Source organism: Balaenoptera acutorostrata, chromosome 14 (assembly GCF_949987535.1).
Source record: "Balaenoptera acutorostrata chromosome 14, mBalAcu1.1, whole genome shotgun sequence".
In the NCBI taxonomy this organism is placed as follows: domain Eukaryota; kingdom Metazoa; phylum Chordata; class Mammalia; order Artiodactyla; family Balaenopteridae; genus Balaenoptera; species Balaenoptera acutorostrata.
This window is the reverse complement of record NC_080077.1, coordinates 22,925,157-22,935,493: the sequence shown is the minus strand read 5'-3', so window position 1 is coordinate 22,935,493 and position 10,337 is coordinate 22,925,157. Positions and strand designations below refer to the sequence as shown.

The following is a 10,337-nucleotide window of genomic DNA, read 5'->3' as shown; positions in this document are numbered from 1 at the left end:
GCCAGGATGATCAGATACTACCTGGCAGGGTGTGAGGATGAGGAATCAGATCAGATACTGAGGGCGGGGATTCTGGCTAAACTGACTTAGTGGGATTCTCACTAAAACTAGACTTTTGAGGAATGCCCAAGGATGGGGCCTAGTCAGGTTCACAGGAATCTGTCTAGAGTTTCGTCAAGGAGAATCTCTGTCAGTTCCAACACATCTGAAATGTAAAACTGGTTGTTTGTTCTGCTCTATAAATTCATCGGCTGCATAAGTCTAAATGAAATAGCAGGCTGTTCTTTGTGTTAAGGAGTGTGTTTATCCTTTTTAATTAATCAGCTTTTAAAATTAATCAACTTTTTCTCCAATTGTAGAAAAGTATCTTGGATATAAATTTCTGCACCAATAAAGGATATTAGTTTTGGTTTCACAAAGTGTTTACTTCTACTCCAGGTTTGTCATTCTTCCATAGGGAATTTGATTTTCTCCTCTCTCACGTGCGTGCACACACATAGACACACAGATACACACACATGCGCACACACACACACTTTCCATTTTCTGCAAAATCCTTGGAAAACTACTCTGATCTTTAAAATACAGATCACAGAAAACTTATATAGAATCAACACAGTTGAGCAAATGCATAATAAAAACTTTTACTTCCTGTTTATGCTTATCTCTTTTTGGCCAGACTGACGAATATCATCAAACTTCAAGTGATAAATCTGCTGTTTAATACATTTGAAATGGAAAGGTAAGACTCCCCACATAAAATAGGTCCCTTTCCATTATTTAAATATCTTTGACATTTGACTGTATATTGTTTTATCGATTCGTTAGACAATAGTTGTTATATCAGTCAGCATCAGCTAGATTTTACCTTAGTAACAAATAACCCCAAATCTTAGTGGCTTATAGGAACAAAAGCTTATTTGTCACTTACACTATATTTCCCCTGTGGTTGGCTGAACCTGTTCCACATCAGCCTCATTCTGGAATCCAGGCTGATGCCAGTTGCTGTGTCAAAGGAAGAGACAGTGACAAATTGCACTCTATATTTTAAAAACTTCTGTCCCAAAATGATACACGTCATGTATACTCACATCCTATTTTCCAAAGCAAGTCACATTATCATGCCTAACATCCAAGGGAAAGGATGGAGTACTCCTACCGTGTGCAGAGAAGGTGAAGCACCACCCTGATAAACAGCCCTAATGACTCCCAGACCTGTATCATGTACAAATAGCGAAGGATCATATGTAATTGTATAAATTAACAAGAATGCAGCCAACCATACTTTGTCTGCATGATGTCAAGCATCAAGAGGTTAGATAACTTTTATGTGGGTTTGGACTAGATAAGAATCAAGTCTTCATTACTTCATAAGGCTCTTGAACCCATTACTTCGTTTCTATTTCCATTGTTTGCACAGTATTCATTCTCTCATCTGGTGTTACTGCTGTCTTCTTGCATAAATCTTCTCTGCGGCAGTCCATCCTGATTAGCTCTCCACAAACGCTGCTTTCATCATGTGACTCCCTTGCCAACAAGATACATAAAAACAGAAGACAGTTAAAAATGAGACAAACTCTTTAGCCTGACTTTTCAAGCCTTCCACAGTCTACCAGCAATTAGCCTTTATTTTCCTAGAATTGACAAATGCAGCCAGACTGTTTGCCCACTTACCCTCAGATATTTATCACCTTTTCCTACATTGTTGTTGTTGTTGTTTTGGCTGTGCTAGGTGGCTTGCAAGATCTTAGTTCCCTGAGCAGGGATTGAACCTGGGCCCCCAGGGGTGAAAGCACCAAGTCCTAACCACTGGATCACCAGGGATTCCCTACATTGTTAAAAATAGTTCTCCTGCTTCAAATTCTCACTCTTTGCCTCGTTTGCTGTCACTCTAACCCATTCTTCAAGACTTAACTAAACTTCCAACTCCTCTATGAAATTTTATTCTACAAACAATTGCTAAAGAAGCTTGCCATTGATCTCAGGTAAAACCTTAGAATGCAATGCTTGCTTGCTTAATTAATTAATTAACCTTCATTGAGCACCTAATATATTCCAGGCAGTGTGGTAGTTACATGTGTTAGAAGGTCTAATAGACATCTCAGACTAACCATGTCCAAAATTGAACTCTTGATTTTTCCCCCCCAAACGTGCTTTTCTCTCATTCTTCTCCAACCCTGTTATTAGCAGCTCCATTTACTCAGCTGTATATGTGAAAAACCCAGAGTATACCTTGTCTCTGCTTTATCTCATACTCTGTATCCGGTTTACCAGCAAAACTCCTTCAAACTATCCCAAGTCCAATTACTTCTCACCACTTCCATCTCTACCTCCACAGTTCAAACCATCATTATCTCTTTTTTTTTTTGATTGTGCAGCCTACTAAATAGTCTTCTGCTCATGCTTATGAACTCCCTAGAGTCTATTTTATGCATACGTCAGACTGTGTTCTTTTCTTTCTTTTTTCTTAATTTATTTTTTAAAATTTATTTATTTTTGGCTGTGTTGGGTCTTCGTTGCTGCATGTGGGCTTTCTCTTGTTGCGGTGCGCGAGCTTCTCATTGCGGTGGCTTTCTTTTGTTGTGGAGCACGGGCTCTAGGTATGGGGGCTCGGTAGTTGTGGCGCGTGGGCTCAGTAGTTGTGGCTCATGGGCTTAGTTGCTCCGCGGCACATGGGATCTTCCCGGATCAGGGCTCAAACCCGTGTCCCCTGCATTGGCAGGTGGATTCTTAACCACTGCACCACCAGGGAAGCCCCAGACTGTGTTCTTTTCTAGTCAAAATTACTACAATGACTACTTATCTTACAATAAAATCCAAAGCTTGTTTTCTTGCCCACTAGGCATAAAATTTGGCCTTTTGCTGTCTCTCAGACCACATTCCATTTTTTTCCCTCAAGTTCAGCCTCTCGGTTCTCCTTGCTCTTGTACACAGGACAAGTCCATACTGCCACTGAGCATTTGCACTTGCTTTTTCTTCTTGTTTGGGAGACTCTTCCTTTCTACAACTGCCTGACTCTATTCTCCACTTCAGTCAAGTCTCTTCTACAATGACATTTTACCAGAGAGGCTTTCCATGACTACTCTGTAGAAAATAACACCTGACATCCCTATCTTCTTTAATCTCTTCCTGCTTTATTTTTTCATGGAACTTATCACCATCTATATTCTTTATCTCTTTCTCTCTATTTTTTTATTACTGTACTATCTACTTCCCCTCCCACTACAAGTGGAATATGAGCTTGACAAACGCAGAAACTTTATTTTTGTTCACGGCTGTCATGACAGTGCCTAGAACAATACTTGCCATATAGTAGGTGATCAATATTTTTACCAAATGAATGAATGAATGAATGAAAAGGGCAATTAATAATTACCTGGATGAATATAGCTCTCATTATGGCATTTCTTCCCATATTTGATTTTCTTATATAATTCAGGAGTGTTTCCCAGTTTTTGAAACTGTGAAGTTTACAAAAGCAATGTATTATATATATACAACTGGATTCTCAGAAACATTAATGAATACCCACCCACCTAGTGAAAGCGAGCTTTGGAGTGCTTCTGAAAACTGGGTAATGCAATAGCAGAAACACCTATATGCTTGCATTTCCCTATATATCTTTTTCCATGCATTTCTTCTGACCAGACTGTATACTAGAACCTCTATGTAAATCTTCCAAATATTGGAAACATAATTATTAAATTTGCATGCAGCAAAAACTTGGAAAAGATTGTTAACAAGATTAATGAAGGAATCAATTTCTTCAAACTGATACACTGGATTGAATTCAACAGGATAAGATGTACTCAGCAACCTGACCATGGATTCAGATTAGTGCATTAGGCAGGATGGGCTTTCTGACTTGGTGACAGCTCCTGTGAAAACACTTGGGCCAACACTCAGGAGAGGCCATGACGGCAAAGCAGTCACTCAGATCTTGGTATGGGCTCCCCCTCCCCTTGTTCGTTGCATGATCTTGGGTCACTTGCATAACCATTTTGAACTTTAATTCCTATTTAAAGACATTTTGTCTTTAAATAGGAATAATAAATCATTTGTGAAGAAACTGAATTGGGGGAGGCATGATATTTTTGTGAGATTAACTTTTTGTTTTCCTTTCTTCCTCTGCTTATTTCCCCTTCTCCTGCTCCCTTTTCAATCTTCTAGCGGGTGTATGCTCATAGCTTCTGGAAATGGTGGGGCAGAGGAGAAAATAGAAGGCATTCAGGATGTCTGCATTTGTTTTTCGTAACTTTTTGAATGCAGGTTCAATCCCAGTTCCCTCATCAGGGATTGAACCTGTGCCCTCGGCAGTGAAAGTGCAGAGTCCTAACCACTGGACCGTCCGGGAATTCCCATGTTTTTCATAACCTTAAGCACCAAGAGAACGGAGGGGAGTTGAGGTACAGACAAAATGTTGAGACACAGCAGAGAAAGAGAAACTATCTCTCCCTTCTCAAGTTGGAGGGAAGGAAGAGAGATGGTGGGGGGCGGTACTGAGAGCAGGGGGTTAAGTGGTTTCCTGCACCCTGCCTCCCAGTTAGAGACCCAGAGAGGAGTCAAGGTCCCAGAGACAGAAGGGCTCCTTGATGGACAGTTATGGCCCATAAGGGAGTCAAGAAAGAGCCATGAACCTGGAGGACCCTCACCGATAACCTGTGTGAACCGATAAGCAGACAGCTTGGTACCTGCTGACACAGATAAGTCAAGGACTGCTTTTATGCTGCACCCCACACCCTGCCCCACCTCCCCAGCCGAAGAAAATAACAAGCCTCGTGAAAGGGGAGGAATCCGATTGATTAAGGCACAAGGAGAGATTAAAACAAAAATTGGGTTGAATTATTTACAGATTAAGGTAATGCCTTGAACAACTTTGATTTGTTAGAATTAAATTTATACACTCCTTGGCACACAGTAGAAGATCAATATAATAAAAGCTACTCCTACTCCAACTATAAATATCTTATATGGCTGTTCAAAAGGTCAATATTAACTTTTATTTACACAAGAGTAATCTTTAGTTCAGGAAAGGTAAGGATCCCAGTCATTATGGGGGAGGTATGGAATCCACTTTGAGTACATTGTCAAGAGGGCTGATAATGACTCATGTGTCAGTAGGGAAGGGTGAATCACACAGGTAGTGAGAAGTCAGGCATTGAATGGTTAAAATAACTAGGGCTGTGAAAAGTGAATAAGGGAAGGCTGAGGGGAGAGATGATAGCTGTCTTCAGAGATTTGAAAGGCTTTTTGTGGAAGATAGCATGTCCTTGTTCTGAATGGAAGTTGATGGCATGAATGTTTGATTCAATCAACAGAAAGAGGAAGTTTCTCTTAGTTGAGTGTTCTTCAGTGCTAAGGATTCAAACAGATGTTCAGTATTCATTATGTCTGGAATTCTGTCAGAGGATTCCTGTATGCAGAGGAATGTGGCCTGGCACTTTCCATTTTAGGATGATATGTGGGGCAGGCAGAGGCCACCAATATTATGAAATTCCAGGAAATATGCTGGGTGCTCTGTACCATTAGTTCACTGAGTCTGCCTGATGGTCTCATGATTTAAACACTGTAAGTGTTATTACAGATTAGCCTTACGTAGTTTACATAGTAAACTGCCAGAGTTTATAGTGCCAGTAAACTACAGGACCAAGTTTTAAACCCAGGTTGTTGCATTAAAAGACCATGTACTCGCCTCTACACACTCCATTTCCCTTTTGAAGAAAATGAACAAATCCTTAGTTTAAGGACAGAAGTATCAAAATACACAGATTTTACGAATGTACTGACCAGTCACAAGCACTGGCTTCTTGAAATACTTTAGCTATGATTCATGTAATTGTATAGCAATATTAGTACATAAATTTATGAATATTTAACATATAATAGCACATTAAGTATACTACTCCTATCTTTTAGATATATGTACATTTGTTTCCGCTACTACGATGGCTAATTTTATCTGTCCACTTGGCTGGGCCTTAGTGTTCAGATATTTGGTCAAACATTATTCTGAATGTCTCTGTGAAGGTGTTTTTCAGATGAGATTAACATTGAAATCACTGGACTTTGAGTAAAGCATATTACTCTCCATAATGTGGGTGGGCCTCATCCCATCAGTTGAAGGCCTGAATAGAACAAAGACTGACCTCCTCCAAGAAGGAATTCTGCCAGCAGACTGCCTTTGGGCGTGACTGAAACTCTTTCTTGAGCCTCCAGCCTGCTGGCCTACCCTGTAGATTTTGGACTGGTACCTCATAGTCATGTGAGCCAATTTCTTAAACCTCTCTATATACATATACACATCCTGTTGTTTATGTTTCTCTGGAGAACTCTGATAAATTCAGTTATTTACATTTCTTTCTTTGCCCTTGTGTTTCCTGGTTTCTTTTAGCTTTAAAATTCTATGAGTGGAACAACTACATGTGTGAGCTGGGAAGCAGATCCTTCCCCAGTTGAGCCTTCAGGTAAGACCACAACCTTAGCCAACGCCTTCATTGCAGTCTCATGAGAGACAGCGTACTCAGCTGTGCTCAGATTCCTGAACCTGAGAACTGTGGAATAATAAATGTTTTTTGCTTTAATAATATTCTATGAGTGGAACTTAATTTCCCTTGAGACGGTCTGGTATAATAGAGACTGATTTGAATTGCAAGACCTGGGTCCTAGCCTCTGGTCACTTGAATCTGTAGACCTGGGTCCTAGTTCCCAGTCACTTCCAGCTCGTTTGTACAGCTCTCACATCTCTGAGTCTCATTTCCCTGTCTGTAGTATGAGAGGACTAGACACTAGAACTTTAGTTTCCCTTAAGTGCTACAGTTCAATGTCTCTATCAATCATATGGTTTAGTCATCAGAATAAATATTGATAAAAGTCACAAGAAGAACACACCCTGGATTTTCAGGCCTCTGGATTTTGTGGCAGTGTTCCAGCGTCCTTTGTGCAGGTAGCTGTCTGTGTTCAAGTCCTGCTCTACTTCTTTTTTTCCACCCCAACTGTTCTCTATCAATAGCCAATCAATGCTATGTACATTTTTTGGCACTTCTGTGTGTGGCCTGTGTGTGGATGCATGTGTGTGCGTGTTCACAGTTCAAGCCGGGCTGCTCTGGCTCTGGACGTGTATACAGCACTGGCATTCGGTTTTGCCTCCAGCATTTTCATGGATTAACTGGCAATTCCGAAGGGGAAGGGAATGTCTTTGAGAGTTTGAGTCCTTGTTTTTCTCTTCTCCTTTCCAAGGAGGTGTGCCCAGATCCCTTTGCCAGGCAGCTACTCTATAGGAGCACTGGAGGCCTGGCAGTGGACTTTCCCTACTGAGTAACTGGATTTGCATTTGCAAATCAATCCTGCTGAATGTTACGGGAATATCTACTCAGCCCCACGTTAATATCCCTTCATTTTTTTTTTTTTTAAAGTGGTGCAGATTTTAAAAGGAAGCATGACTTACCTAGTCCTATCCCGGAGTCCCAGTGAAGCAGCAGGATGAGGGTTGAAGGAGGAGGGTCCCAGGCCAAATTGTGAAGCAAGCAGTTTGTCACTAGTCCTGCCAAGTTTTGGCTTTCACTGAATCCCTCTGCACCCACTTTCAGATTTCTCTGGCTGTTTCCACCTCATACCACAGCACAAATGCTTCTTTCCAGAAGCGATTTGAACAACCCAAACCAAGGGCAATGGCAAAGCTTTAAAGTGTTTCCACTCCTTGGGGTATTTAGATGTATTTCAACAGAAGACAAAATTCTAAGGCAAAAGGATGGAACTACACGTGTCAACAGATCAGTGGGAGAAGATAGTGATTGTATTTCTGCGGCGCGCGCGGTGGTAAGCATAGGTATGTGGCGATTGCCGCCTGCTCAGCCCCCTCTTAAGGCTGGTCTTCGTCCTTGGTTGGAGAAGGGGGGCTGAGGGACTCTCACCCCCTCTACCCCAGCAGAGACCAAGAGATGTGGTGATGGTATGGGGGGGCTGAGTGTGCTGTGAAGACAGACGGTTCTCACTTCACTCTGATTATTAGAAAGAAAAAGAACAAAAGAAGGGAGAGGGGGGAGAGAGATGTAAGAAAAGGAAGGAGGAGAAAAAAAAAAAAAAAGCGACTGAAAAGTAAAAGAAAAGCAAGGCAGTGGCCCGGGAACCTGGCGGAGGGGTCCCGCGCGGGCCCAGGTGGGCTGGCGGCGCGGCCCCCCGTCGAGCAAGGAGGAGGTGCCCACCCCCCCCGCGGGCGTTCCGAGCTGCTCATTTCTCGAGAGGAGGGTCTCCCGGATTCAGGGCGCCCGGCTTTCGCGTGACCTCCGGATCTGCCCCGCCCCCTCCCCCGGCTGGCAGCCGCGCTGGGCCTGGAGCCAGACTCCCACTCCCTCCGGCCCCCGCAGCTTGCCCCTCGCTGCCCGTCGGGGGGAGCGCCTCTCCCAACCCGCAGCGACACTTCTCCCTCCTGCCCCGGGGCGGGATCCTGGGTGGGGCGGCTGCACCCACGGGACGGTCCCCGCCGCCGAGCACCGAGGCTGGGACCGCCCCAGGGCCGCGCCGGGCCCGGCCAGACGCCGCGCGCCGCCAGGGCAGCAGCACCTGAGCCCGCTGCCCGGGCAGAGCCTCGGCGCCGGAAGCGCGGGCCGGGTGGACCGGCCCCGGGAACAGCCCGAGCCCGCGGGGGGGAGGGGGGGAAAACGAGAGCCACAAAGGGGGTGAGCACGTGCCGCCGCGCGCCAGCGGGGCCGAGGACCTACGAAAACGGACCCCTTCACCCACCCGCCCACCGCCCTGGGAGCGCCCGGGGTACCCCGAGCACCCAGCACCAGCTCGAAGGCAGACCCAGCCGCTAAGCTTCAACGTTCTCGCCCTGACTTTCCTCCAACTTCTCTGTAAGGAGGAACCTGCCGCCCCGCCCGCCGCGATCCGCACTTGAACTCCGCGGAGCCGGCCATCCACCTTGCGCCACCCCGAGCGCCGGCTAGGAGCGGCTGTCGGGAAGCCCCGATGACCTCTCCAGAAAGAGCGTGAAGAAGGCTTCGGCCGCCGCGCTCGGCCCCAGGCGCCAGGGCGGCGCCACCGGGGAACTCGGAGCAGCAGAGCCGGGGAAGGTGGTGGAGCATGACCGCGCGGCCCCTGGGGACCTCAGCGCAGTGATGCCGACATGTAAGTCCCCCCTTTCAGCCCAGGATTCCTTCACACCTTTACCTGTGCCTCCCCCCGCCCCACCCCAAGGGCTTTGTAAGGACTTCAACCGCATTGACGGAATAAACCGGTTTGTCTTCACTTGGCCCCTCGAGGCACTGAGGGGCGAGCTGCTGCTGCCGGACGGAGCTGTGACATGTGTGTGCCGCTGGCTTTTTTCCAGCGAGAGGTAAACCTCACGTTTGGGCGGCGTAAAGCATAATAAAAAAGGCAGGGCTTCAAGAATGGGGAAAAGGTTTTGGATTCAAATGAAACAAGGAGTCACCGGCGCGGCTGCTCCGTCCAGGGGCCTCGCCCTGCCAAGAAGCCGCTCTCCTGGATCAGCAAGCACCTGGGAGCTTGGAAGGTACTAGTATGCCGAGAAAATGTTGACTTTACACATTGCCACCCTTGACTGTAGAAGTTATTCTTGGATCTTTGGGTTATTTGAATGGTTAAAAAAAAAAAAAAGCGCGCAGAAAAGGTTCACGGTGTACTTTGTAGATTAAAAAGTAATTAAAGAAGATGCCATTGTACGTGATAGGATCTGTGAAGGGTCTTGTACAGAAGTTGAAGTGGGGAGTATAGGGCGATGAAACGCTTAGAGAAACCTAATGGGTTTTGCCTCTGGAATTGTCATCCAAGTGGTGAGGTGCCTCAGAGCGACCCTGCGGAAGGGCCACCGAGCACCCCGTAGCCTTCCAGAATGGGAAAAGGAAGGTTGTTCTCTGAAGGACCAAGCTTATTTTTGTGGCCAACTCAGAAGTTACCTTTTCTTGTAATATATAATTTTCCCTCTGGTGTTTTGTTTGATGTTGGGCAGACACCCCGACAGACATTTTACTCCCTTCCACTAATATACAAGAGTTTCTAGAAATTGATATTCGCCCTCCCTCCCCCAACTTCTGGAGCCTTATTTATTTCCACTTAAATTTCCTCTTTCAATGTAATACCCGGGAAGAGACAAGCCCCTCAGGCCTTTGTCCATTCCTTGCACCGTCTGCCTCCCTCCCTCCAGCACACATTTTCAAAATAGGAAAAAGTGTTAGTGCCCAGAAGCCTAGCACTTGGCAGCTCTGTTCCTGGTAGTGAGCAGTATAATTAGAAAGGAACCACTTATTTTTATAAAACTGCATGTGAAGTAATTCCACACCTGTGAGTTTTAAAGTTTCATTTACCCAGTGGAATTAGCA

General features: G+C 45.2%; 2 protein-coding genes across 2 annotated transcripts in view; one reads left to right on the top strand and one right to left on the bottom strand.

The window, feature by feature from the left end:
• Positions 1-311: 311 nt before the first annotated feature.
• Positions 312-9,220, bottom strand: LOC103014430 (collagen alpha-1(I) chain-like). Its single transcript, XM_057528195.1, has 4 exons — positions 9,190-9,220; positions 7,445-9,104; positions 3,377-3,461; positions 312-1,527 (listed from the first exon to the last, which is right to left on the bottom strand). The coding sequence occupies exons 1-2, from the start codon at positions 9,218-9,220 to the stop codon at positions 8,227-8,229; spliced, it is 909 nt and encodes a 302-aa protein (XP_057384178.1). The 3' UTR covers positions 312-1,527; positions 3,377-3,461; positions 7,445-8,226.
• Positions 8,597-10,337, top strand: part of ADGRG6 (adhesion G protein-coupled receptor G6) — a 132,036-nt gene continuing 130,295 nt past the window's right edge. Inside the window, exon 1 of the mRNA XM_057528194.1 lies at positions 8,597-9,511. Coding sequence (XP_057384177.1) covers positions 9,390-9,511 — 122 coding nt within the window. The 5' untranslated portion in view covers positions 8,597-9,389. The remainder of the gene's footprint in view (positions 9,512-10,337) is intronic.